The following is a 27,956-nucleotide window of genomic DNA, read 5'->3' as shown; positions in this document are numbered from 1 at the left end:
AGCATCCTGATTTGTGGCGAATAATTTAATCTCCTCTTTTGGCAATATTAATCCTAATTAACTGATCATTAAAGCCTCTTCCACTTTAACAAAAGCCAACTCTGTTTCACTAGGCAACTTTTTCCTAGAACTGGGATTAGGATTGTTTTTTAAGCCATCAAACAAAAGGCCTTAAATCTGCAGTAGTCAGTTTTAAATGTGGGCATATCCAATTAATATCCCCTAATAATTTCTGGAAATCATTTAAAGTGAGTAAACAATCTCTCTGCAGCTTTAAAGGGACATTATCAGTTTTCAAAACTTTTGGCAGACCTAAATATGAGAAGCAAGTAAAGAGCTGTTACACAACATCTTTATAAGCTTTTCCAATGATCCTTTTGTAGCCTAAATCTGGTCTATAGCTCCTCAGGTGACCAGTAACCATCTAATCTTTGTTTGAATACCTCCAGCAACGGGGAACTCACTACTTGCCAAGGTAAACTCTCTCTCACCTCGTCCTCTACAGCATTCCCATCCTCATACCACTTTCTCTAATCCCACCAACTCATTTTTCAGTAGTGTGTGTTGGCCAGGAGCTGGGCCAGTCTTTCCCAGCAATGCAAGAAACGTCCTGCCTCTTGTCTAACAGCCCTGACATTTTATTTCTTTGAATTAAAAATCTTTTAAAGGCCTAGAAGCTGTAATTTTTTGCACCCAAAAGCTAGATCACTAGATCTAAATCCTCTGGGGCCCCTAGCTTGAGAAGTCAAGGCTTTTCGTGTCTGATAATAAGGTGAGAGCAAAAGCTGTGTTATTCTTTAACCTTTATTAATTTGCACAGTTTTAGTAGGTGGCAAGATCAAAACTTTAATTTCCTTAGCATAATCAGAATCTACTACACCAGACATCACCGAAATTCCTTGAAAAGAAAGCGAGCTACACCCCAGCACAAGTCTTACAATGTCCTCAGGCAAGGGGCCAGCCACTCCCATTGGAATCGGAGTAACCGGCACATCAGGGGTTAATATTGTTGCCCTGGTGGAGCTGAGGTCTAGTCCTAAGCTTCTGCTGCTGCTGCTAAGTCGCTTCAGTCGTGTCCGACTCTGTGCGACCCCATAGACGGAAGCCCACCAGGCTCCGCCGTCCCTGGGATTCTCCAGGCAAGAACACTGGAGTGGGTTGCCATTTTCTTCTCCAATCCATTAAAGTGAAAATTAAAAGTGAAGTCGCTCAGTTGTGTCCGACTCCTAGCGACCCCATGGACTGCAGCCTACCAGGCTCCTCTATCCATGGGATTTTCCAGGCAAGAGTACTGGAGTGGGGTGCCATTGCCTTCTACCTGGGGTTAATTGGCGCGGCTTTTCATCTCTGTTTAGCAGGACATTGCCGGCAAAAACGTTCCATTTGGCCACAAGAGAAACATTTTGTATTTGTAAAATCCTTTTTATTACGATTATTTTTCTTTCTTTTTCTCTTTTTTGTATTTCTTTTTCTCTCTTTTTTTTTTTTTTGCTTGGGTGAGGCCCTCCTGAGGGGATTTTCTGCAAGGAGCAAGCTCTGTTTTAAAAGCTCCTTTGTTTTTTAAAATGCTGCCTATCTTTTTCAACCTTAGGCAATGTTCTGGGAGGCTTTGGATGTAAAGTGGAGAGTTCTTAAGCCCCGGGGAGGCGCAAGCAGAGATTGCGGTGGTCGCCTTAAATCTGATAAATTTTTAAAGGTTTTAGATTTTTAAAGGTTTGTGTAGAGGGGGAGGGGGCTTGACAGGGCACCCGGCCGCAGCATCCTGTAAGCTCTCTCTTTCCTCAGGAGATAGAACATAGTCTCCCTCTTTTTGTTAGCCAATGGCAGAAAAATATGATCTGCGTAGAAGGTGGAGACCCACTACCATCCACCGCTATAGCCTCTCCCATAGTCTATCTAACAGCCTCATGACGGGGGTCCAGAACATTTCTAATCATATTCCACAGAGCAAAAGCATCTACAGGAACTTTTTCTGGCTCATGTAAAGTATAATAAGTTTTTAGCTGTTTTCATACCTTCACCCAAGTATCCAAATTAACAGTGTCCTTTTCTGGAAACCAAGGACATTGCTTATACAAATTTTAAAAGAAATTGAACAGTAGCCTTTTTAACTTTAATTTCTCTTTTGTTTAACAGTTGCAAAATTACTTCTATAAAGAGTTGTTCTTTTGACTCATTGTTACCCGTGTCAGAAAATTAAGATTTATAGAAAAGTCTGCCTTGTCAAGGTTTTACCTTAGCCAAGGGGGGTTTCTTTCAACCCGTCGGTTTCTTTCAACCCAAAACTTCCCACCCTTCTTTCCCTACCTGTCTTATGCAGGGGGGTCCGCGACACCCTGAGTGGGGTCCTAGCCGTCCCGAAAACTGCACACTGGGGGAGACCTACCTTCGAATAGCCTGTTCCAGGCGCCACTTGCCGGGGTCCAGCCCCGGTGGATCCAGGGAAATTCGAAGGGTGAACGGCGTAGGCGAGGAAAGCTTATTTATTTAGAAATATAAGATTAGGTTAGGAAGAAATAGTGTAGTAGGAAAATTTAGTGGAGAAAAGAGGCTGAATAACTTGGTTTATGTGGAGAACTAATAAAACTTCAGGACAAGAAGTTTGCACCATCTACGTTAGGCCACCGGCGCCTGTTTGAATATCGGAGAGTGCCCCGCCTTGGACTCCCTCTCACGTGGAACCTAAAAGCCGGGGCAAGTAAGTAGACATGGCGAGCCTCCACGCCCCCGATGGGAATTCAGCCAGAAAACAGAGCAAAGACGAGACACGGGGGAACCAGTCCAGCAACTGGCCCAGCCTCTATTGTTGTAAAGGCCTTTTATACCTCTTTTTGTACATAGACATCAATGGATAATATAAAATCATGCAGCATCAGCAGCCCTGACTTATCAAAACCAGGCTTTCTTTCTGCATACCTAGTTGTATACACAAGTCTTAGGTGATTTACGTCATCTTCTGGCCAGAGGGCCAATTAACATTTTACGGCCCTTTTCTGATAAGGGTTTGTCAACCAGAAGACATATTTGTGTTGAAAATGTTGTTCTTCCCAAAGTCTGGTGCCACTCTCAGAAAGCACTAAATAAAGTTACATTCTTACATAGCAAAGGTACAACAATTTACAACAAGTAAAAGGAGTACAGTGATTTATAACAAAAGAAAAGTAATTAACTCAAAAGTCTAGTGTTGCTAACATCAAAACTATATTCCTTTTTCTATATCCCAATTACCTTGATTAATATCCTTCAGGTGTTAAAAGATAAAGAATATGGAGGCCTGGCAGCAGTCATTGACTCAACAGTGAAAACCCATCACCAATATGATTTTTAGCTCTTTAGAAAAGGCTCTGTATCTTTAAGATGCTTTAAGCTTTGTGCCTCTTGTGGTTGGGGGGCTGGAAACAATTCACAAATTGTAAAAAGTCCGGGGGAACCTGTCAGGCAAGTTAGAGAGCCATCAAAGGGGTTTCAGCTGATGCAGGAGACTGAAGCCCTGAATTAACTTTTTTCCAGAGAATGTCAGAAGAGTGAAAAGCACAGTAATAAAGCAGGCAGACTCTGGTTTTTGGGGGGTAGATGTTCAGGAAAACTCAGGGGGAACCCCTGAAGCCAGATCATGCCTTTGCGTTTTGTCGGGCTTCCTTCCTCATGACCTTTGCCATGGGTGGGATTCCTCACACTGGCTTCCAGCAGGCCAGGGTCCTGCAGCAGGTTGCATAGTGACCTCCAAGGTGAGAAGACAAGTGAGCCTCAGCCTGGCCAGGCAGGCAGCGGTGCCCCCGCTTCTTGCCAGCCTCTCCTGTGTAGCATCTCCTCTGAGGTCAGCGAACTTGGTGAGTGAGGCAGGCAGGGCAGTTCCCCCGTTACAGACAGAGGACCAAGGAGAAGCAGCTTGGGTGCCGCCTGCAAAACTAGCCGGTCCACCCAGAGCTCAAAAGTTACCGCCAACTCCCACAACCCTTCATGAAAACTGCAAAAGAGATTAAAGAACAGTTCTTTCTTTGGTTTTATACACACAAAAGGACAGCATCTGCAGGTGGCTCAGAGGTCCTGACCCATCAACTAGAGATGTGGTTACCTGGGTTCAGCGGGTGACGTGGGCTTCTGGATGTGGCCGAGGGTGGGGCCCCCAGGCAGGCAGCCCAGCAAGTGTGGGTTCCTCTCCTTCTCCACACTCCTACCGGCTGCTCCTGGGAGCTCAGAGCCCCGGTTTCACCTGGAGGAGGCGGAGGGGCCCGTGGCTGGGGGAGGCGCAGGACACAGGGCCTGCACGTGGCTCTGCATAGAGGGGAAGCCGACTGCCAGGCCCAGTGGGGGCTGTGCAATGCAGGTAGCTTGCCTATCTCGAGGTGCTGAAGGTGAATCAGGCCCCTGGAGGGCACGGGGCTCCTGAACGCTGCAGCCCGTGGCCTCAGCTGGCCCAGGGGGCTGAGAGGTAGAGACTTTCTGGGCTTGGAAGGAACCTCAAAGGTCTTTAACTCCACCCCTTGTTTGATACCCTCCCCAAAGTGTAGCCCTCTGTGGTTGCTTGTTCACCTCCAGGGCCAGGGAACTCAGTCCAGCCTGGGACAGACTGAATTACACTGGGCTCCATCCCTTCCACCCCTGGTTCCAGTTCTGACCCCCGAGCAGGAAGAGAGCGAGCACGGTCTCCGCGGTGACCTGCAGAGGCCTCCCCATCCCTGGAGCCCTTGGCTGAGCATCCATGCCCCAGCCTGCTCCCCACCCTCCTGCTCTTGCCCAGAGTGCATCCCCACGCTCAGGGCTGGGGTGGCCCTCTGGCCTCCAGTTCTGCGTGGTGAGTGCTGAGGGATCAGTCCTGCACCACCTCCCTCTGGACCTTCCGCCTTCATGGGTCGGCCCCCAGGTCCCGCCGCTAAGTTGACGGCACGTCCTGGCCAATTTGTCAGCCGGGCTCAGGTGATGCCAGCCCCGGCCCATCATCGTGCCCTGGGGTCCTGGGCACAGGGGGCCGGGACCTCGGGCTTCGTGTTGAACCCTCTTCTGAGCTGGTCTCCCCGAGGCCTCGGGCGCGGATGGCTCGGCCCGCCAGCCCTAAGTGTTTGTCTCCACGACGCACTTGAGGAACATGGTGTCGTCCTTCACGTAGGCGTGCTTGGGCGACTGCAGCTTGTTGAGGGGGAAGAAGAGCGGGCAGCCGCTGGCCACGTTGGTCTCGCTCTGGGGCCGCTGGAAGGAAGCGGAGTTCAGGTCGGGCCGGAAGGCGTCGATGGCGTGTTCACGGTTGTTCTGGTCCAGCAGCATGAAGGTGACCTGCTGGGCAGTGTGCTAGGAGGTCAGGCCCGGGTCTGACCCATGCCGTCCCTCTGACGCTGAGCTCACGCTGCTGTTGCTTTTGTTTAGTTCCTCCGGACTCTTGCAACCCCGTGGATGGTGGCCAGCCAGGCTCCTCTGTCCACGGGATTTTCTGGGCCAGAATACTGGAGTGGGTAGCCATTCCCTTCTCCAGGGCATCTTCCCCACCCAGGAATCGAACCCACACCTCCTGCACTGAAGGTGGGTTCTTTACCACCGTGCCACCGGGAAAGCCTGAGCTCACACTGAGCAGAAGCTAAAGAAAGAAATAAGAGCTACACGTGGCACATGGTGAGAGCTGGAAAGCAGAAACACCAGGTACTGTGAGCAGGCTCCAGGGGAGTTCTATGATTAGGACTGAGACATTCTATCTGACAGGAGGGGGCAACTCAGATGCCACTGTCAACTGTGGTTGGCTGCTAGGGGCTAAAGGCGAGACTGAGTCCTGACAAGAAGCTGGACCCCTTAAGCCAAGATGCCTCTTTCTGCCCAGAGAGGTTGACCCTTCAGCCGCAGCTGGATCCTCTGGGACAAGGCAGAGGGGTAAGAGCAGCCAGGCCTTCCGCTGAGCAGATGTCAATCACATCCTGAAACACAAACCCAGCTTCTGCTCTGCACAGGGGCCCTGTGTGTCCCCAGGAAGCCAGTGATCTCGAAGTGATATATATTCTCCCCTCCGGCCCACACCCCTGAAATCCCCGTCACCTCCGCCACAATGGTTCTCAAACTCGGCTGCACTTTAGAATTCCCTGGGAAGGTCTGAAAATTCCCAGTGCCCAGGGCTCACCATTCACGGTAGTGAGGCCCAGTCATTAGCATTTTTAAAACTCCCCCAGAACGTACGGGAACCGGTTTCAACCTACTGACTCATACCCAGACCCCGTGGCACCCCGCCCCCACCCGTTTGCTCTCTCTCTCATCCCCCTTCACCCCAGCTGAGGTCTGGAGCCCACCCTCTGCCCTACCCTCTTGCTGCTGCTGCTCACCTGCGGGGCAATGCCTGCCCCACCTCCACCTCCGGCTGCCCTTTGAAACATTTTTAACAACCTTTATTTTTTAGAGCAGTTTTAGGTCCATGGCAAAACTGAATGGAAAATACAGAGATTTCAAGTATCACCACACTGCCTCCTACACTGTCACCATCCCCCACCTGAGATGGGGGCTGCAACTGATGAACCTATGCTGAGACATCATGTTCACCCGAAGTCGCTGGTTCACTTCAAGGTTTGCGCCTGGCTTTGTACATTCTATAGGTCTGGAGAGGTGTGTAAGCACGGGAACCTATCATTGTCATATCAGAGTATCTAGTAGGGTAGTGTTAGTTGCACAGTCATGTCCAGCTCTTTGCAATCTCATGGACTGTAGCCCCCCAGGCTCCTCTGTCCATGGGAGTCTCCAGGCAAGAAGACTGGAGTGGGTTGCCATGCCCTTCTGCAGGGGATCTTCCCAACCCAGGGACTGAACCCAGGTCTCCTGCATTGCAGGCGGGCTCTTGACCATCTGAGCTCTAGGGAAGTCCCTCAGAGTGTTTACACTGCCCTAAATCCTCTGCGTCCCACCTACTCATCCCTCCTGTCTTCCATGAAACCCTGGCAACCTTTGATTTTCTCCCTGTCCTCACAGTTTGCAGCTTCCAGAATATCACATAATTGGAATCCCACAGTGTGCAGCTTCTCCAGACTGACTTCTTGCACTCAGTTAACATGCACTTAAGGTCCCTCCGTGTCTTAGGCTCCCTAGCTTATTTCGCTGGAGTGCTGAATAATACTCTATTGTCTACATGGACCACAGTTTATCCATGCATTCAGCTACTGAAGGACATCTTGGCTGCACCCGAGTTTTGGGAATTATGAATAAAGGTGCTGTCAATATCTGTGTGCAGGGTTTGGGGTGGACTTAAGTTTTCAACTCATTTGAGTAAATCCCAAGGAGTGTGATCTCTGGGTCACATGGTAAGAGTATGTTCAGTTTTGCAAGAAACTGCCAAACCGTCATCCAAAGTGGCCGTCCCATTTCATATTCCCGCCAGCAATGCATGAGGGTCCCTGCTGCTCCCCATCCTTGCCAGCACTTGGTGTTGTCAGCGTTGCGGATTTGGGCCATTCTTAAAGGTATATGGTGGCATCTGCCTCTCTCCCTTTTTCTGAGAGTGCTGCTGCAGGCTAGACCTATAGAACCTCCTATAGAAAGTTTTCTTTATTCACCCCGCTGTGTGAACTCCATCCCTACATGTCTTCCAGGGTGGCTGGTCCAGGCATTTCAGCTCCTGGACTCATGCAAGCCTTGGCTACTAGAGGGGAAGTCAGGCTCTTGTTTCATAAGCGGGGAAACTGATAACACAGAGGGTGAAGGGCTCTCTGAGGTCACACAGGCAAGCTCATGGCTAAACCAGGAGCAGGCCCCAGGTCTCCCCCACCCAAGGAAGCCCCTCATTTCCCAGGCCCGTACCTTGTTCCTGAAAGGCCACGGCAGGAGGGCGTCGTACTCCCCTCTCATGATCACGATGAAGAGGGACAGGTGGGTCCTCTTCCCTGTCCCATCCCCATTCAGGTAGAGCCGCAGGCACAGCTTGTATCCATACTTGGCGGTGTAGAAAGCTGAAATGCGGAAGCCAGAGTCATCGCCAGGGCAGCCGTCAAGTACTAGGCTTTGCAGATGAGGAAACTGGGGCTGCCAGTTAGGCAGGCCCAGGTCGTGGCCCCAGACTGTGACATTTGGGATTGGAGCTGCTTCTCCACCATAGAGCATCAGGGGGCTTCCCCGGTGGCTCGGCGGTAAAGAATCTGCCTGCAAGGCCGGAGACGTGGCTTCAAACCCTGGGTCAGGAAGATCCCCTGGAGAAGGAAATGGCAACCCTCTCCAGCGTTCTTGCCTGGGAAATCCCACAGACCGAGGAGCCTAGCGGGCTACCAGTCCATGGGGTCGCAAAAGAGTTGAATGTGACTTAGCGACTCAACAATAAACGAAAACACAGAGCCTTAAATCTTGGAGACCGCCTGAACCGCTGGAGGTCAAGGGCCACCAGAATCGCAGACTGCCAGGCCCCAGGCCTGGAGCTTCTGACTCAGCAGTGCAGGGCAGGACTGAGAATTTACGTTTCTGCCAGGGGACAGAGGCGCTGCTGGCCCCACCACACTCCCGATTTAACTGACGTCAGGAGCCGGAGCCCAGCAAGGGGAAGTGGCCGGCCCTCAAAGTCACAGCGAGCTGGGGTCAGGGCCAGAGTGAGGGGCCCAGCCTCCTACGTCCCAACATGCAGCTCTTTCTGCGGCCCCAGACTAAGCGGCTGGGGTCTCCTGGCGGCTGGGAGGGAGTGGGGAGGCTCACAATCTGCCGGCCACCCTTGGCACAGGCCCCTGGGATGAATCACCCCCTGGTGATTAGGTACAGGGCCTGTGGGCTCTCGCCCTGGGCAGCTGAAGGAGCCATCTGGGTGTGGGTTCCAGCGGCTATCCCCATGAGGGCCCATCTGGGAGGGGCAGAGTGGGGACAGCTCGTGCAGGGCAGGAAGGCGTGGAGCGGGGACAGGCTGATGGTCTGACTCATCTCTGCCCTCTGCTTTGGTAGAACGGAAGCCAGAGACACTGCTTGCTTTTTCCCTCTTTGGAAAGCAGCCAGGACAAAAAGCTTGCGTGTAGAGGGCAAGGCCACCCCACGAAGGAGCTGCCCCGGTTCCTGAGGCAAGGTGCCTGGCTTGGGGGCCCACCTGCCCTGTGGGATGGGGCAGACTCCCATGCCCCCTCTTAATCCTCGCACTGTTGGCCTTGGGTGAGTCAGAGGAGCTGACACACAGGAAAGGCATGAGGCTGGAGCAGACTTGAGTGGGGGTTAAAACTGCCTTCGGCAGAAATCCTCCTTAACAACCCACCCGTCTTCCTTAGACACACACAGGGAGGCAAGGGGGAAAGCACAAGGTCTGAGCACAGACAGGCACAGCGTCACATAAGCAGGTCTCAGCCAAGGAAGAGAAACGTCGGCAGAGTAACTGCCTACTTTACACAAGATATTGGGCCAGGCGCGGGATCCCAGAAGTGAGTAAGAACTGCCCTGATTTACACAACACTCACTCACATGCTCCCCACAATTGTACACAGAGGCCTGTGGTTTTACCTAGATCTCCCCTTGTCTGATTTCAGATCACTGGGTCTCAGAGGGCTGGGGCACCTGTGAAAGCCATCCTCCACTTCCCTTGAGTCTGCACGGACTCAGGTTCACAGCGCACTCTCTTTCAAAACCAACGTCCACACAAACGACTGAGATGACTTATTCCTAGTTGCAGAATGTAACTGATGTTCAGGGAGGCAGAAGGCCAGCCTAGTGCCAACAGCCCCTGCTCCACATGGTGGGGTGGGGCTACCACCCCTACCACCTCCACGGGCCTGGCAGGGCCGGGCATCTGAACAGCCTCAGACCTAACTGTACGCAGCACGGTTGTCAGAGTGGACCACCCCCCCACCCCCTGCTTGTCTCCTGGGCCCCATGGGGAACGCCTCCCCTGCAGGTGCCTGTACCCCCAGCCCCCTGCTTGCCATCCCGGGAGGAGTTACCTGGGGAGAAGAGGCTGACAGTCCTGCCGCAGGCTGACTCATGGCACCGCCGGGTAACGTTGGTGATCTTCCACAGGAAGGTGCCATCGTAGGAGGCCTCCTCCATGAGGTGCAGGCTCTGCTCCAGCTTGCCCAAGGCCTGGTCCTTCTGGGCCAGGGTCTGCTGCAACTCCAGTACCTGGGGCGGGGAAGCCCATTTAGCCAGAGGCACCAAAACCCAGACTGAGGGCGAGGTAGGGATGGCGGGATGTATAGATAGATACAGCTGTTCCCCAGATGGCCTTCCTGACCTCGCCTCCCTCAGCCGCAGGCACCTCTCTGCATATGCTGGCCCTCTTGCCTGGAATTCCTCTCCCTCCCTTCTCCACTGGCCAACTCCTATTCATCCGTCAGGAACCCGGCTCACATAGCCCTTCCTCTGGGAAGTCTTCGACCACTGCCCTAGTTCAGCTGGCTTCCCTCTTTCTTCTCTGTTCTGACAAGCGTCTGAGATATACTTTTCTGCTTCTCCTACAGGATGGATGGTCTCCCCTGTCAGGGCTGGGGCCATGCTCACTTCACCTGTGGCCATGTGCCTACAGCACAGGAGACGCAGGTTTGGCCCTTGGGTTGGGAAGGTCCCCTGGAGAAGGGAGAATTCCACGGACAGAGGTGCCTGGCGGGCCACAGTCCATGGGGCTCCAAGGAGCTGGACAGGACTGAGGGGACGCCAGATGACCTGCATGTTGCCGGGCACGCGAGAGTTGAGCCACAGAACTTGTCAAGGAGCTGAAGATGCGGCCACTGCCCTGGGAGGGAGCAGGCAGGCACCACCTTCCAACTGGGGCAAGCGTCGCATAACTAAAGCCTTTACTCTGTCACCCAAAGCCAGCGTCTGGCTCTTCTAGTAGGTTCCTCCATTGACATTTGAAAAAAATACAAATTTATTCTCAGGGATACTCAGGTAGGGAAGTCAGCAATGGAAGTGAGCATCCTTAAAGAAAACCAAATCCCTAATTTACAGATGAAAAAGTCACAGTCCCGTGACTTGCTCAGATCTACATAGCAAGTGAATGGTGGGCCTGGAACTAAAATCCAGGCCGAGCTCAACATAAGAAGGTGATGTACTACTGTTGTCCCATAAGAAGCAACATAGCATTGTGACTGGTCATATTAAGAGAAGTATAAGCTCTGCAACAAAGGAGGGTACAGTCTGACTCAACCAAGAACTGTCAGAGAGGTGAATTATCTGGTGGTGTGGTGCCATCATGCTGAAGAGTGGAATTCTTGAGAGACTGGGCCAGAACACAGAAAGTAACGTGCTCTGGTGAAGTGTGAAGGCACAGGGGGTGTTCAGCCTCAAGAAGGAAACACTCAGGCAGGATATTATTACTGACTTCTCATCTCCGAAGAACTTCCATGGGGGCTAGAAGTCAGATGTTTTGTGGGCCCCGAGGGGCAGCGAAGACAGAGAGACTAATTTTAGCTTAGTATGAGGGAGAGCTTTCTAAGCATGAAAAGTGGAATGAGACAGTGGAATGAGGTGCTTGGGGTGGGAATAGTCTATTGCAGAAGAATTGAAGCAAACGAAAGGAAGCGCCAGGTGGGGGGTTGACTATCACTCTGCCTCAGTCCTCTTCCTAGAAGGTCTCAGGACACAGGAGAGAGATTTTTGATGGGGGCATGGCTGGTCTGTGCAGGCAGGGGGCATAGGAGGAAGGCTGGTCCATTTGCTCTGGAGACCAGATGGGGCAAGGGGTGGGGTGGGGCTGCCCTGAGCTGCCTTGAAGGTGAACTTGCCTCCCAGGCTCACCCGCTGTTCCAGGCTCAGGATGTGTTCACGGTCCAGCTGGCTCTGGTGAATGGAGGCGGCCAGGGCCAGGTGGGAGGCCTCCACCTCCTTGTTGAGGACGGCGACAATGTTCTCGAACACACACAGCTTCCCCTCCAGCTCGGTCAGGAGCTTCTCCTTCATGAAGTGATGCAGGGCCAGCTCGTCCTGGCTCTCGGAGCAGGGGGCCCGGTAACAGTCCACCTCCAGGCCTCCGGCCGCCTCCACGCCCCCCTGCAGCTGCAGGTCTGACAGGTTCCGTTCTAGGGCCATGGGCCCGTACCCCAGGCCAGAGCCCAGCTGGGCCTTCCACTGCTTCATGAACCCCAACAGCAGGTTCAGGTGGGCGGCCTGGGAGGTGACCTCATGCTCCTCCATGAACTGTGGGCTTCCCTGCCGAGAAAGTGGGGCTGAGCAGTGAAAACAGAGGAGGAGGAGGGAGCACCAGGGAGCCAAGGAGAGTCCTGCCATCACAGGTTACCAAGGGACGTCATATCCATTCACTCAGCAACAGGAAGTACATAGCAAGAGGGATGTGGAGAAGGGCCCTGGCATTAGACACGCCCATGCTGAGCCGTGTGCTCGCCACCTTCCAGAGCAGCAGTTCTGTCCTGCCCTCGAGCACAGTGATGATTCAGGACCATGGAGAGAGGCACAGGGGTTGGGGGTAGTGGGGAGGGGAGGGTCATTTTTGTGATGCTACTACAACACTCAGGTGAGACTTTAAGAAGAACTCCCCTGAATACAAAGATGATTTGCTAGTGATTCTGTGGCATGTGAACCACGTAAGGTATATCCAGAGCAGCAGCTGGATGTTGGGGGAAAACCCAAGGGGCTGAGCGCGGTCTGAGACTGCAGCGTACAGACCTCCTTTCTCACACCTAGATACTTACCTTGAAGGAGCAGCCAACACCTGCAAAGGGGCACCCAACTCCAGCCTCAGCCACCTCGGGGTGATCCTGGAAATAAGAACCACGTCACTGGATGTTGCGGGGGTCCCGGTGCACTGGGGCTGTCTGTGAAGCACCAACATCCACCAGGCAGGGGCTGGGCTGGGCCACGAAACTTTGCACACACTGTTCGTCCTGCCTGCCTGGTTTTTTCCACCCTTCAAGATTCACCCCTTCTGTGACCCTCCTTCAAAACGAGAACAGAGCTCCTGCTGGGATCCTGGGAAGCACTGCCGCCCCTCCTGCTGGGACAGGTTCCACCCAACTCACTCTGGTTGCCCTCACTGGTCTGGGAGCTCCCCGAGGGGCCCAAGCAAGCAATGCTGTTAACCTATGCGCACGTCTGAGGAGCTTGGAAAATGGGCTTCGTGGCCATAGTTCTTCTGAGGGCCCCAAACCACCCTTGGGGATGGCAGGGTAGGTTTTCTGTTCCCATTTGATTGATAAAGAAACTGAGGCTCACAGAGGGGAAGGAATTTACTCAAGAAGGAACAGCTGGGAAGCTGCACAGCTCCAGGACTCTTTCCACCCCATATCTCTCGTCGTACAGCCGCTAAGTCATGCCGGTCTCTTTTTGACCCCATGCACTGCAGTGCTCCGGGCTTCCCTGTCCTTCACTGTCTCCCAGAATTTGCTCAAACTCATGTCCATTGAGTTGGTGATGCCATCTCTGTCTCTTACCAAAAGTAAACCCAAGAGAGACTAGGAGGACTTTTTTTTCCTTCCAAAACATACACTTGTAAAGGCCTTAAATACAGAATGTATAAAGAACTCTTGCTGCTACTGCTGCTAAGTCACTTCAGTCGTGTCTGACTCTGTGCGACCCCATAGACGGCAGCCCACCAGGCTCCTCCATCCATGGGATTTGCCAGGCAAGAGCACTGGAGTGGGGTGCCATTGCCTTATCCGTTACAATTCAATAATAAGACACAAAATGGGTAAAACACTGAACAGATACTTCATAAAAGGAGACACATAAATGACAAACCCATGAAAGTAGGTTCATCATCACCAGTCATCAGAGAAATGCAAATTATCATAAAATGCCATTGTCTGCTCACTAAATGGCTGAAATTCAAAAAGAATGGCGCTACCAAGCTTTGGGGAGAATGTGGAGGAACTGGAAAACACTTGCAGAGGTTGCTAGTGGGAATACGAAACGGCGCAGCTGCTTTGGGACAAGCTATGCCAGCACCTCCTAAAGTTAAATCATAAAGGAACTTACAGACCATGCTTACCAAGCTGGCAGGTGACCCCCACGTTCCACTCCCAGGGATTTACCCCAGGGACACTGAACATGTTTCCACGTGTGTTATGGAAATGTTCGGGCGGCTTTACTCATAACAGGCCCACACTGGCGGCTGCCTGAGTTTTCATCTGCTGGTAGATGGGTGAACAAAATGTGGTGTGTTCGTACCCAAGGACACTCACTCAGCACTCAGCAACTGGATGGACTAAATTACTAACAGGTGCAGTAACAGAGAGACCTCAAAACATTCTGCTAAATGAAGAGTCAAACACCAAAGACCGCCTACTAGAATTCTAATCCAAGTTAATTTTTTCTTCTGATATTAAAAAAAATGTTTTTGGCTTCACCATGCAGCATGTGGGATCTTAGGTGCCCGACTAGGGATCAAACCTGTGCCCGCTGCTTTGGAAGTGCAGAGTCTGAACCGCTGAACCGCCAGGGAAGTCCCTAGGATTTCATGCTCATGAGATTCTAGAAAAGGCCAAACCATAAACAGAGAGTAGGTCGGTGGCTGCCTGGGGCTGCAGCTGGGGGAGACTGACTAGCCAGGGGCACAAGAAAATTTTATCTGGTGCAGAAACATTCCCGTTCGTAACTGCAGGTCACACGATTGCAGGCATTTGCCAGCATCCATCAATCTGCGCACTTAAAATGAGTGGATTTTATTGCACATGAATAATATATTGACTTTCCAAGAGCTTTGTTGCTGTTTTTAAGAATAACCTCATGGGGCGAGGTGAGGGGAGATCTGGATGGGAGGACAGAAGTCTTTGGGCTGAGCAAATATAAAGTCACACTCTTCGTCATTCTGTAAAGGGTAAGAAAGTGAGAGCTGTGGACTTAATGAGACAGTTGGACTGGGACACAGAGCACAGCCCAGCAAAGCCTCAGGCTTCAGGTACAGGATGTTCCCAACAAGAAGCAGAAAACAGATGTTTTCCGGGAGGGAGGCAGCCTTGGCAGGGAGACCAGGCAGGCTTCGCAAAGTGCCCGGCAATGCAGCTTCTCCCAGCAGGTAGCTTCCTAATGTGCGGGGAGGGTGAAGGACCCGAGGCCGATGGGGGCCTGGTGATGGATGAGGGGTGACCGCTCAGGCCGTGAAACGCCCTCCAAGCCCGCGATTCGAATCCTCTGCAGCTCGAAGTGAGAAGCAGAGGGAGGTAAGATGCAAGGGAGGAAACTAACGGTGGGGCTCCAGAGCCGTACACGGGTGGGGGGCACGGGTCCCTTTGGCAGCTGAGCCTCGTGGCGTTGCGTCTGTGCAGCGAAAGCACAGGCAGAGCAGCAGGTGCTGTGTGTGCGGAGCAGGCATCCTTGCTACCACGCGGCGGAGGAGCCAGGGCCAGCTGCTCCCACCGGCAGAGCAGAGGCTGCGGGGGGCCGGCCAGACCGCCAGGGTGCCACTGTCAGCCACTGCCTCTCATTCCTTGGGGTGCATACAGGGCTTGGCTCTGGAGCCATCCCGTTGGGGTGCAAAGCCCATTTCTCAGTTCCCACACTTAGCTGTGTGGTCCTGGGGGACTTATTAACTCCCCCACGTCTCAGTTTCCCAATCCGGAAAATGGAGACGATAATAGAACCCCCCACCCCATAGAGTTATGGTGAGGATTAAATGCCAGAATACACGCAAATTCTGATACGAGTGACCTATCCCGTTATAATAAAATACCACAAACTTAAATGGCTTAAACAACCCACATGTATTATCTTACAGTTCTGGAAATCAGAAAAGCGTCGGACACGACTGAGCGACTGAACTGAACTGAACTGAACATCAAGGTGTCAGCAGGACTGTGTCCCTTCTGGAGACCAGAGGGGAGAACCCGTTTTCTGGTCTCTTCCGGCTTCCAGAGGCTGCCTACATTCCTTGGCTCGTGGTCCCTCCCTCCAGAGTCAGAGGCAGCAGCAGAGCATCTTCCAGCTTCTCTCTGATTCCGCCTCTCTTGTCTTCCTCTTTTGAGGACCCTTGTGATTACAATGAGCTCACCAAATAACCCAGAGTCATCTCCCCACCACAAGATCCTTAACTTAGTAACATCTGCAAAGTACAAAGACCTTTTTGCCATTGTCATGGGCTGAGGAGTGTCTGTGCGTGTGTGTGTCCTGAGTCACTTCAGTGGTGTCTGTCTGTGACCCTATGAACTGCAGCCCCCCCAGGCACCCCTGACCACAGGATTCTCCAGGCAAGAAAACTGGAGTGGGTTGCCATGCCCTCCTCCAGGGGATCTTCCCCACCCAGGGATTGAACCTGTGCCCCCTGCATTGGAAACTCGGAGTCTTAACCACCGGACCACCTGGAAGTTCCTGGAGACATGGTCTTTAATGAGGTGATTAAGTTAGAATGAGGTCATTAGGATGGGCCCTGCTCCAGTGTGACGGGTGTCCTTATAAGAAGAGGAAGCGAAGACACAGACATTCAGAGGAAGAGGATGCGAGGATGCTGGGAGAAGACGGCACCCACAAGCCAAGCGGAGAGGCCTCAGGAGAAACCGACTCTGCCTGAACTTCTTGCCTCCGGAACCGCGAGGAAATCGGTCTCTACCACCCAGCCTGAGGCCCTTTGTGGCGCAGCCCAAGCAGGCTAATACGGTCACGTGAGGTGACACATTCACAGGTTCCGGGGATCAACACGTGGACAGCTCTGGGGAGCATCATGCGGCCTGACACATGCTTGGTTTAGCCCCGATGAGCGGGAGTAGGCCTGCTACTAGCATGATCACTCCCGTGGGTGAAACACTGCCCTTGGGACAGCTCTCCCCTCCCCCTCCACGGCCGCCACACACATGCACCTACTTAATCTTCACGCCTCAAACCCGTACTCATTCTGTAAAACCCCGCTTCCCCACTGGATCTCCCCAGGGGCTGGCAGAGGCGAGTAACATCGCTACATCCACGTGCATTTCTAGAGGACCAAAGCATTTTTGAAGCCACCTCACAGGATCCCTGCAGCCATCCTTCAAGGCAGGCAGGGCGGAGTTGGTTTCCCCTGAACACACGTGGGAGACCTGGGCGAGAGGCTAAGTCTGGGTCGCCTGGAGCTTGAACAAGTGAGAGGCCCAGCGTCCCGCAGGCACGGGCCCCTCCTTCCGGGGCGGCGGCTTTCTCCACCCCCGTGTGACCACAGCCCTGCTGGGTCTCCCAGGACCACCCGGGGGAGGTCGGGGCTCTGAAGTTCTGCCTCACTCACGGAGGTGACGAAGCTGAAGCTCAGGGAAGGCTGCTGACTTGTAGGAGACGATGCAAGTTTGGGGCAAAGCTGTGGTGGAGGCCAGGCGCCTAGGATCCACGTCCAGGGCCCTTCCTCTCCCCCGGGGAAAGAGGGGTAGCCCATCTGAAGGCAGGGCACCCAGGGCACTAGAGAGGCAAGCGGGCTGGGGCCACGGAGGAAGAACAGGGCATCCGTCCTGGGCCAAGCCTATGCCACAAGCGGCCCCTGTGTGAGCGGCCTCATGGCTGGCAAACCGCTGAAAATGAAACTTGCGGTGGAATTTCCTCTGAGGAGGAAACAGAGAAAACACAATCCCAGCCCTGAGCGAACACTTGTCCTTCTGTCCAAGTCCGAGAAGTCGAGGGGGTGTGGTGTTCCCGGCTGCCTACTGACCCAGGCCCTCTGTGATGGGGTCAGCAGAGGGCTGTCGGGGGGCCTTCACTTGAGGACCCAGGGGCCTCTGATAATGTGGGTGTTAAGAGGGTACTGGGGGCACGAGAGAAGCCTCCGTGAAGCCACCGCACAGAACAGAGGGCCTGCAATGTGCCAGGCACCGCCCACACTGCTGTGCTGGGCACAGAGGCTGGCCAAGGTCTTTGGGGGCTGGGTGGGGTGTTTCCGCTTGCGTCTCAGCTAGTGCTGATGGAGAGGCTCTCTACCAGGACAGGGTGGACCCAGTCCACCCGCCAGTTCCTGCCCTCCTCTGCATCTGAGCCAGTTTCCTTTCTGGCAACCTCTGCTTGGCTCAACTGCCACCTCCTCCAGGAAGTCCTGCCTGATTCTCCTAGTTGAAAGGAGTCTTGCCCATTCCTGTTTTCCCAGCACTTGCTGGATTCCAGCACTTAAGATTGACTGGGTATTTAAACCTGTGTAAACAAAACACTTGGGGTGATCCCCCCTCTGGAGGCAGTAGAGAGGTGCCAGGAGGCCCGGGGGCAGGAAGAGGGAGGCTGGCTCCAGCTTCCCTTTGCGCTAAGACTGGTACAGGCAGGCCTCTTCCCCGAGCCTCCATGTGTCACCCACTGGTATTGCCACAGCCCACGACACAGGATGTCACAGGGCAGATGAGGCCGCAGATGCAACTGCCAAGCTCAGAAGTGTGAGGGGGCTCACTTCCAGGGGCTGGATTTCAACAGACATGAATCAGCACGGAGGCCGAGCGACATCCTGCCCAGACGCAGGATGGCCTCAGGGTGCAGGAGGCTGACTGCCCTGCCTTTTGAGGCCCCGAGGGAGCCGGACGTCAGCTCAGGACAGAGGGAGAGGAGAACGCAGGGCAGTTAGTTCCTCACGGTGGACATGGTGCTTTTGTGCAGAGATGAGCTGCCTGTCACTGCAGGGACACCAAGCCACCTGGCAGGAGTCCAGTACAGAACGGAAAGGGGACCAGACAGCTCCATCTCCAATCGTTCTCAGATTCTAGAATAATCTGAGGCATTCTTGTAAGCCACTGGCAGCAGAGGCCAGCCTGCTTTTGACCTTCTTGAGGGGGCCTCAAAGGGAAGAGACGAGAGCAACAATCCCGTCCCCAGCGTCTCCTGGAGGCAGGACTGATTGCTATTTCCCAGCCGCCAGGCAGTCCCGACTTCACTGTCACTCCTGTAGGAAGGTCATTCCAGGCCAGAACCAAGTCTCTAACTGGCTCATCATCCTTTACTGTTTGCTTCTTACATGAGCTAATCAGGGCAGGGCTCTGAGCGCTTCTTGGAGGGACCAGGGACGTGACCCTAAGGAAGCCAGAGGAGGAGGGCAGACAGGTGAGCGCATGGCGTGGAGAGGGCTGCAAGGGCGGGCGCCTCGGGGCTCAGCTCAGCCGCCGCCGGGGCGGCCCCTCCACCCCACCCACCTCCACTCCCCAGGTTTCCTCAGACGCACAGACTTCGGAACCACCATGTGTGCAAAGTGTTGATGTATCATCAGCTGCTTTCCTTTGGTCAAAAGTCCCCCCAAAGTTCCCATCGGGTCAGGAGCTGGCGGAGTCCCTGGTCTTTCCACTTGTGGCTTTCTGCAGGTGTCAGACCACTGGCTCACGCCGCCCCCCAGCTTTCCACGGGGTGTGCACCCCCTCACCCCCATGCTGCAGTCAGCTGGGAGCCTGTCATTCCATCATTAGAGTCTCTCCACTTGGTCAAAGGCATCAAGTTTCAAACTGCACTGTGCAGGGCCCTAGGAATCCACAGAGTCTCTGGGGGCTAGGGCAGGAGAGAGAAGAGGGGTGACCGCAGGGCCAGAGGTCCAGGCTCCCCTTCTGCTTTCATCTGATTTCACACTAACAAAGATGAAAAAATTGGAACTACTGAATTGGGAGATATTAAAATATCTCTGCTTTATGTTATCTAAGATTTATACAATGAATCTGGATTCATTCTGTTAAGAGGCAAGACTAAAGCAAACCAGAAACAATCCTCCTGGTGCCTCAGGCAGGTAGTTGCCTTAGAAAGCAGATAGCCTATCCCTCCCTTTGGAGGGTGGAGCACGGAGGCCCACTGAGCACAAAGATGCCCCACGAGGGAGGTTTGGGAAGTTATTCCAGGGGTGTTAATCCTACCAGCTCTCACCATGTGGTAGAGTAGAAAGTTCTGGGAAAATGCATTAGATCCTTACTGTGATTCCCTTGAGGGTCTGTGGGGGACAGGGCTGCTGAAGAGAAGAGAGGAAAGCCCTCAAAACCAGCTCTGGCGGGACAGGCGTTCTCCCAACTCTCTGGAGGAGAGGGGGCTGGAGTGGAGAAGGAGGAAGGAGGCATGGAGACCTGCCACAGCGGAGGGAGAGCGCCCCGCCAGCCAGTGACTGGCAATGGGACATCGCCGGCAGTGACAAGACCCTGTCCAAGGCAGCGTCTTCATTTCACAGGGAGACAAACAGCAGCCATCTCAGCCGTGCGCTGAATATATAGCCATCCTTGACACCAGGCTCCTGATCCCCCCTACCCCCACCCAGGGCCACAGTCTGGCCAAGGGGAGAGCTTTGGTCCAATGCAGCCGGGTGCCTCGCAGTGTGGACAGCTCGGGTGGTCACCAGGGAGCTTTGCAGTGAGAATCCCCAGTGGGTGTCGGGCCCCACGTGTAAGAAGAGGCGGTTAGATTTAGAGCCGGGGCTCTTACAGCTCTGGATTCACAGACCACTACCAGTTTTGTTTGCTTTTTAAATTAGGACATCAACATAAAGATCGCTGTTTTTTAATTTTACCCCAAAAAAGGCTTTACCCCCAATTCTATCATCTGTCACGATCACTTCCTTTATACAAAGACACGCACAGGAAGGGCATCGTCTCAGAGTAAAGGGGGATTCGACAAATGCAAAGAATTTAATTTTGTAAGAAAAAGTCATGGCAATTTTCTTTCTTTTTTTTTTTTTTTACCATTTTTGTCACGAACTGGTTTGGGAATGAACCAGGGTGGTTGCCATGTGGGCACCTCTGGGCTGGACAGATGACCCTGCAAGGGTCTTTCCAGCTCAGAAGGGCCAGGGTTCTGAAACGGTGCCTGAGGATGTCTCTTTGGCCCCTCTTACTCCTGGAAGCACAGCTTAGGGAAGCCAGGGAAGTGAGCTGAGGCTGACCTAGCCCTGTCTGAGAGCAAACAGGGTCAGAAAGAGCTGTCTGCACTGAGCTGGCAGACTCTTTCCAGAAAGAGCCAGAGAGTGGCTATCTGGGGGCTGGAAAGCCTCTGTTATAGCTATTCACCTCTGCCATCTCAGGGCCAAAGCGGCTGCACACAAGACACGCACGAAGGAGCTGCGGCCGGGAGCCCACCCCGCTCTATTTAGGGATCGGGAAGCTGGAAGGCCGCACCATTTTCATGTGTCACAAAATCTCACTCCCCTGCTGACTTCTGAAAACACTTTAAGTGTAAAAACCATTCTCAGCTCGTGAGCTGTGTACAAACAGGTGCCAGGCTGGCATGGGCCCGAAGGCCGTGGTGTGTGGGTCCCCGAACAGACTGACGCTCTCCCTGAACTGGTCAGCCAGGCGGTGCAGGACAAGCGGCTTCTCCACTGTGGACATCAGTCTCCTCGCCACCAACAGACAGAATTCAGTCTGGACTCAGGACAAGCAGGGAGGAGCCTGCCAGCGGAGACCATGGACCATCTGTCCTGGCAGCACCGGCTTACCTTCTCCTGAGACAGAAGGCTTCCTGGACTTTCAGACGGGGTGTCATCCCCTTTGCATTTGGGACAGATCCGATCCTCATCATTCCTGGGAACACGAGAACAAATGCCCCTGAGCAAAGCCTTCAAGACTCCACGACACCAACCTCCACCCCCAGAGCCCCAGAGGCCTGGGCCTTGCCCAGCACGGCAGCTGATACCCACGAGCATATACCTCCATCCCAGGCCCACCATTCCCAAACCTCAAAAACACTGGTCACCCAATGTTTTCCCACAGCTTGCAGTGAGTTTCTCTGGCAGCCAAACCTGATTTGAACTGACTAGGCTAATAAAGCCCTTCTTATCCCACCTAGGGTGAATATTTACATTTGCAGAAATATCACTGCTTGATGCTTGAACATAAGTTATGTCCCCAGTCCCTGCTGGAAGAATGCCAGAGTAGTGTACTGACTGGCTTTTCAAAAATCTGAAAACTTCTTCGTTCCACAATACCTCCGAGCCCAGGGCTGCAGTTAAGGAATGGTGGGTGTACTGTACTCGCTCTTCGAAGGTTCCTCTACGTTATCCTGGTCTCTTATTTTTAGTGCTTACAGATGACTCCAGCCTCTCAGAATAAGAAGGGGCCTCCAAGAACGCCCAGCCTGAGATTCCTAACCAGGAGTGGGTGTCAGATTCTGAAGGCGATGACACATGGGCCTACATGCTTTTGCAAAGTGACCTGATGCCCAGCAAGTGCCCCTAGTCAGGCCCATTTCACAGGGAGGAGAACGAGGCCTCAGAGGACGTAGGGGTGGGCCGAGGTAGAGCGATGCAGGGCAGACCTGGAACACTTCCCCGCCCCTACCACGTTTTGGAAGAAGAGGGAAGGAAACCAAGAGACCCACCGCAAAAGCCTGAGACGAGCCCAGGATGGTGAGACCAGTCAAGCCCTGCTCCCCCGCCCCGTCTGCCTTGCCAGTATCACCACCTCTCTCCTCTTTCTCTTAGCCTTCTCCTTCGTCAAAGCATTGGAACTTCTCAAGTTTGCCTCAGGAGTTTCCCACCTCCCTAACCTGTAAAGTCCCCAGCAAAGGTCACGCTGGGGGTGCATGGCAGTCTGAGAACACCTCTGCCAGGAAACTGACCTCATCTCTCCATTAGGCCTCACTGTCCTCTTATGATAAGCGTCCACCTTTCCAAGGCTCTTCTGAGGAGTTTGGCACACAGTCGGCACATAACAGTTGCATAATAAGGTGGGATACTGATGGTCATATTGATGTCACACCTCTCTGAATTATTTATAATATACACATTTTAATATATATGGTGTATATTTTATACATGTGCCAGATGCATGTATTATATATAAAGAAGTGTTCGTTGCTCAATTGCATCTGACTCTTTGCAACCCCATGACTGTAGCCCGCCAGGCTCCTCTGTCCATGGGATTCTCCGGGCAAGAGTATTGGAGTGAGTCACCATTCCCTTCTCCAAGGGATCTTCCTGACCCAGGGATCGAACCCAGGTCTCCTGCACTGCAGGCAGATTCTTTACCATTTGAGCCACCAGGGAAATATAACAGTATTTGTATACAATATAAAATATAAAGATATTTATATACAAATATATAGGAGATGGTGAAGGACAGGGAAGCCTGGCGTGGTGCAGTCCATGGGGTCGCAAAGTTGGACACAACTTAGCAACTGAACTAGGACAATATACACATATGTAAATCTATAATCCATGAACATACAGCAGTTACTAGATACTTCTGTCCCCTTTAGAAGAGTTCTCAGCAAACAGTCTGAGCTGATGGCTGATAATGTGGAAGGAGATACATCTGTACAGCAGTTTGTCATTTACCCAGGAGTTTATAGATAAATTCCCTATTATAAGAATCTTTTGAAATGTTATTGACTGGGCCTTGTAACAATCCTGGGAGGTAGAAAATCACTTTACAGGCATTTTATTGACAAGGGGGCTGAGGTTGGGGACGTTAAGCCACGCGCACAGGCCACATAGTGGGTGAGTAGCCCAGCTGGGCTCAGAGGCTCTGCCACCTTCGACGGCCTTCTGCAGAGGGAGCTGAGGGCTTTCTGTGGCCCCTTCTCCTTCTGCCAGAAGTCAGACAGGGCGGTATGGGGGGAAGCCGAGGCCAGAGAGATGCAACCACCTCCTTGAGAGCCAGGGGTCCTCTTGTCCTCGCCTCCCATCAGGAGCCCCTCCCCGCCGCCTCCTCCCCAACCACCCTTTTTCCTCCGACCCCTCACCTCGCGTTCTCAGAGAGACAGACGGCGCAGCAGAGAGGCCTGGGCTCTGGGGGGTCCTGGCAGGCGGTGGGGGGGCACCCAAAAGGGAACTCGTTCTCATCAGGGGCCGGGCGGGGGCTGCTGCCCGAGCCAGAGGCCATCCTGGGGTCCCAGGCGGGCTGCGGGTGCGGGGCCTGGTCCAAGCTCCTCAGGGCAGAGGCCCAGCCCCTCGAAGTCTGTGCTGGAGAAGTGCACTCTGCTGGGCCACCCACTGATACTCGGGCGGCTGATGCCTTTATCTTCAGGCTGGCTTGTATGGTTCGACGTCACAGCTGAGTCACAGCAGGGAAGAGACAGGAATTACCCTTGGTGGTGCAAAAACCCCCTGGATGGTGACTGCAGGCTCCAGGAGTGTCCAGTCATTCTTTCGAGTGAGAGGGAGGTGAAGAGCAAGTCAGAGAGAAGAACCGCATCTCGGACTTTCAGGGACGGCAGTTCAGAGTTTCCCGTCGGGGGACCTCAGGCTGCAACTGGCTTCCTCCACCTCCTCCCCAGGGACGGGGGCAGAGAGCGCTCCAGTCCCTGACTTAACTGTGTCCCCTGGGCCCTCCGAGCAGTCTGGGCTTCTCGGTGGGGGTGATCACCACTCCAGTGGAAATCCCCAGGGTTCTGGAGGCAAGTCCAAAAATGAAAGTTCCCTGCGTAGGAGCTCTGCCCCATCCAGAGGTGAAAGTCACTTCCTCACAGTGGGTCTCAGTTACCCCGTCTGTAAAAAACTAAAACAGGAATTGCAACAGGGCGTCTCCAAGCCTTCTGTGGGCGCTAAGACTCCAGGACCCCATGGCCAAGGTAACCAGGGGCAGCAGGAAGGCCCCTGATGGCCCAGCCCTGCCCGGGGCATTCTTCATCAGCACGGTGACGACACCGTGGACTGCTCAGGGCCCTGCCCTCATGGCCCCAGTCAGGAAATCATAGGTGGCCACAGACTCGGGTCAGGGACCACCACTTCCTGGCACCGAGGCGAACAAAGGTCTAAACAAACAGAAGGTCATGGAGACTGGTCTCAGCAGCCCAGCGGGAGGCAGGCCCACAGCCGTGTGGGGAGCATGGCTCCTGGCACACCTCCTGTGCCCCGGGCAACATTTTCCTTCCTATTTCTTTAGCAAGCTGCTGGGAATTCCGCAGGCGTGTAGAGGCACAGAGAATCCAGAAGCCTGGTCTAGAGTCACACAGCGCCCGGCGGCAGAGCGCGCCTAGTGCCCGGCCTGTGCGACTCCAAGCTCTGTGCCCCTCCTCCCGCTCCAGAGAAGCGAGAGCAAGGCAGCTTGGAGCCTGCGGAGCCCAGGACGGAGGTGCAAGCTGCTAGCCTCTGTTTTCTCTCTATCAAATGGAAAAGACGGGCTTCCCTGGAGGCTCAGGCGGTCAAGAATCCACCTGCAATATGGGAGACCTGGGTTGGATCCCTGGGTTGGGAGGATCCCCTGGAGGAGGGCATGGCAACCTGCTCCAGAATTCTTGCCTGGGAGAATCCCCATGGACAGAGGACCTGGTGGCCTGCAGTCCATGGGATTGCAGAGTTGGACATGACTGAGCACAGCACAAATGGAGAAGACAATCAACCCCTCCGCATCTGTCTGTCCTGCTGGGCTGCTGTTAGGGGTTATGCGAACTTACACAGCAGTTTCAAATCACGGGCTCTGAGGTCTGACAGATCTCAGTTGGGGTCCTGAGTCCATCACTCCCTAGCTCTGGGTCCTGGGGCAAGGTCAGTAACTTCTCTGCACCTCAGTTTTTGCATCTGCAAAATGGGGATAATATTAATACCTGCCCCACCTGACTGTCACAAGAATCAGATGAGATTGTGGGTGAAAGTGCGGCATGGTGCACAGCCCAAGTGAAGTCCTCAGAAGGCTTTGACATTGATGGCACAGCCCTTCCAGCTCAAGATCAGGAAAAAAAGATTAAAATGGTAAATTATGCTCATAGTGTTTTCACATTCATCAAATTTAGTGGAGCCTCACAAATGGGCAAGGTAGGTCAGAGTTTATCCTCTTGAGTCTAGCAAATTCAACTGCCCACCTTCCCTGGAACGATACTGAGTCTGCCAGGGGTTGCTGGCAAAAGGGCAAGGCATCCTACGCTACTGCTACAGTGGAAATCAGGTTCTCCAGCTTCACCTGGGCCAGCCCTGGCCTGGCCCTTTCAGCAAATGACTTTGAAGGTTGCCTCATGGAAAGACTGTCCAAAAGCCACTCACTTAACCATACACCCCAAACCTGCCAACTTCTCTGCATCCCCAACTGTTCCCTCCTTCCCTTGGTTCGGCATCCTGGATTTATCTCTCTGTCCAAGTTCTTGGGCCCCTTTCTCTCCCCTCTGCCTTCACTCCTCCCAGCTCCTTGCTACCGGCCTCAGCATGCACCCACGCTGCTCTAATGATTAAATGCGAAACGTAGCAGGTGCCGTGTTAAGCGCTTTTACAAGCACATCTCATCTCATCTTCACCGGAACCCCAGGAGGCACGTATTGTCACCTTCATCCCCATTTTACGGAGGCTCCAAGGAGTTCAGTGACTTGCCTCAGGGCTCATAGATAGTGAATGGGGACTCCGGATCCCTGCATTCTAACCACATGCGGTGCTTGAAAACGCATTCCCCATTCCTCTCCAGCATCTACACGCGCTCCTCAATTGAACAGAACTTTTAGAAAACACTGTCTACACGGGCGCTCCGCTTCCTCACTCCAGTCAAGGCTGCCCCAGGCCCGCGGCTTGCCCCAGTTTCTATCCACCTGGCCCTGTGGCCAGCCCATGCCACGCCTCCGGGCGCCTAATTCCCTTCCTTGCTGGGGCTTCCCGCCCCCCTTCCGTGCTCCCCAGCCCCACCCTCGCACTTCTGCCTGACTCCTTTCTCTTCCGAGGATTCTCGGCGCTGCGCACTCGCGTCTCCCCAGCTTTCCCTTCGTCTCTCGGGGCGCATTTGGACCAGACCACTTCCCCCCGGGAGTCCCCGTGGGCTGCCCCAGGGGTGGGTGGACTCCTGGCTCTGCGATCCCACTGCACCCCGCCACCGGAGCCCAGGCCCCCGCCGCCTGGCTCCGCGAGGCCAGAGGGCCTGTTCGAGCTCCCCAGCCCGGTCCGTGCGCCTCCCCGCGCCGCATCTCCAGGTGCGTGCGCAGCGCCGCGAGCAGAGCCGGCCCGCGCTACTCAAGGATGAGCGACCGCAGGGCGGCCGCCGGGCCCGCAGGGAGGGCAGAGGGCAGCGAGTCCGGGGCAGGGCTCGGCAGCCCGGACTCCAGGTCCCGAAGGCGCGCGGGGAGGCTCGCGCCCGGGGAGCCCCGCGCCCGGAGAGCCCGGCGGGGAGCGGGGCCCCCGGGGTCCCGGGGCAGGCGGGGGCGGGGTGCGCCGCACCCACCTCGCTGCCGCCGCCTCCTCGCGGCGGCCCGGCCGGAGCTTCCGGTGGCGGGAGCACTTGGCCCCGGCGGCGGAAGCCGGGGAGGGCGGGCCCGGGGCCGGTTCCTGCATCCCGAGCCGCCTCCCGAGGCGGCCCCGGGGGCGGGGCGAGCGCTCTCCGCCGGGGAAACTGAGGCTTGGGGCGGGAACCACGGTGTGGCAGTCTGTTTTTGCACCGAAAACCCACCTGCTTCCGTTCTCCTTCTCCCCGCTCGAGTTCATGGCACAAGTGTGGGACTCGCGCAATAAACGAATGCAGACTTGGGACTCGAACTATCCCGGCCCCTGCCTGCCTGCAGCCCCTTGCGGGGTGGGTCGAGCAGCAGAAACACCCGCGTCTTAGCCCTCTTGGGTTCCTGCAGAGATCCTAGCTCAGCGCTTACTGAGTTGGACGCAATCAGCAAAGATGTACAAAGCGGTTAGTTCCGAGCGCTCGGGCGCTTCCACAAAACTCGGTGTTTTCAGGAACCGAGACTAATTTTTTCTAAATATACACACGCGCGCGGGTGCGCGTGAACAATCACTTATTCCCTATGAATTTTGTGTATATCAATTAAAATAATTATGGTACTTAGTGTTGGGATAGAATTTTTGTTTAAATATACAACCTTTATTTTTGCGAATTTGATAAAGGCTCCCCCATCAATATCTGCAGGACTTTTAGCTGAGGACCGAGGGAGCCTGCCTACTTTGCTGGTTTTGTTTTCGTTGCTCAGACCCATCCATTACGTTCTCTACGTGTTAGGATCTCATTTTTCTGTCCTGACACCCAACCGGAGTTGGGAACTGTGTGTTCCTTCTTTGGTTTGGTTTGGTTTGAGCCTGGGATGTGTTTGAGCCTCTAGCTCACCTGGGGTGGAACCCCAACTTCTGCTGGAGCTGCAGGACGGTCCTCCTGGAGAAAGGAGGGCCCCCAGTCCGTCCTGGAGGGGAGGCACCTGCCTGCGGACGAGCTGAGGGTCTAAGGGGCCTCCGGCTTGCAATCTGTGGGGCACTGACAGGTGGCTCTGTGGTCACTCTCAGTTCTAAGAGAAACGCACTCAGAGCTTGGAGTCCTCTGATTTAAAAACTCCTTGGTTCTCAGTGCAAT

At 54.1% G+C, this 27,956-nt stretch overlaps 1 protein-coding gene across 5 annotated transcripts; it reads right to left on the bottom strand.

The window, feature by feature from the left end:
• Positions 1–1,435: 1,435 nt before the first annotated feature.
• TRAF1 (TNF receptor associated factor 1) lies at positions 1,436–27,290 on the bottom strand. Of its 5 annotated transcripts, XM_069573814.1 has the most exons (9): positions 26,829–26,883; positions 25,090–25,213; positions 23,437–24,191; positions 21,191–21,275; positions 12,564–12,629; positions 11,653–12,063; positions 9,861–10,038; positions 7,762–7,910; positions 1,436–5,271 (listed from the first exon to the last, which is right to left on the bottom strand). In XM_069573814.1, the coding sequence occupies exons 3-9, from the start codon at positions 23,574–23,576 to the stop codon at positions 5,053–5,055; spliced, it is 1,248 nt and encodes a 415-aa protein (XP_069429915.1). In that variant the 5' UTR covers positions 23,577–24,191; positions 25,090–25,213; positions 26,829–26,883; the 3' UTR covers positions 1,436–5,052. The 5 variants fall into 5 exon arrangements, with proteins under 5 accessions (XP_069429915.1, XP_069429917.1, XP_069429916.1 ...); XM_069573816.1 differs by lacking the exons at positions 25,090–25,213; positions 26,829–26,883 and adding an exon at positions 27,054–27,290 and having other exon boundaries at positions 23,437–24,181; XM_069573815.1 differs by lacking the exon at positions 25,090–25,213 and having other exon boundaries at positions 23,437–24,181; positions 26,829–26,915.
• Between the last annotated feature and the right edge of the window lie 666 nt (positions 27,291–27,956).

The sequence above is a fragment of the Ovis canadensis genome, chromosome 2, assembly GCF_042477335.2.
Source record: "Ovis canadensis isolate MfBH-ARS-UI-01 breed Bighorn chromosome 2, ARS-UI_OviCan_v2, whole genome shotgun sequence".
Lineage (NCBI taxonomy): Eukaryota > Metazoa > Chordata > Mammalia > Artiodactyla > Bovidae > Ovis > Ovis canadensis.
This window is presented reverse-complemented; position numbering and strand designations above follow the sequence as displayed.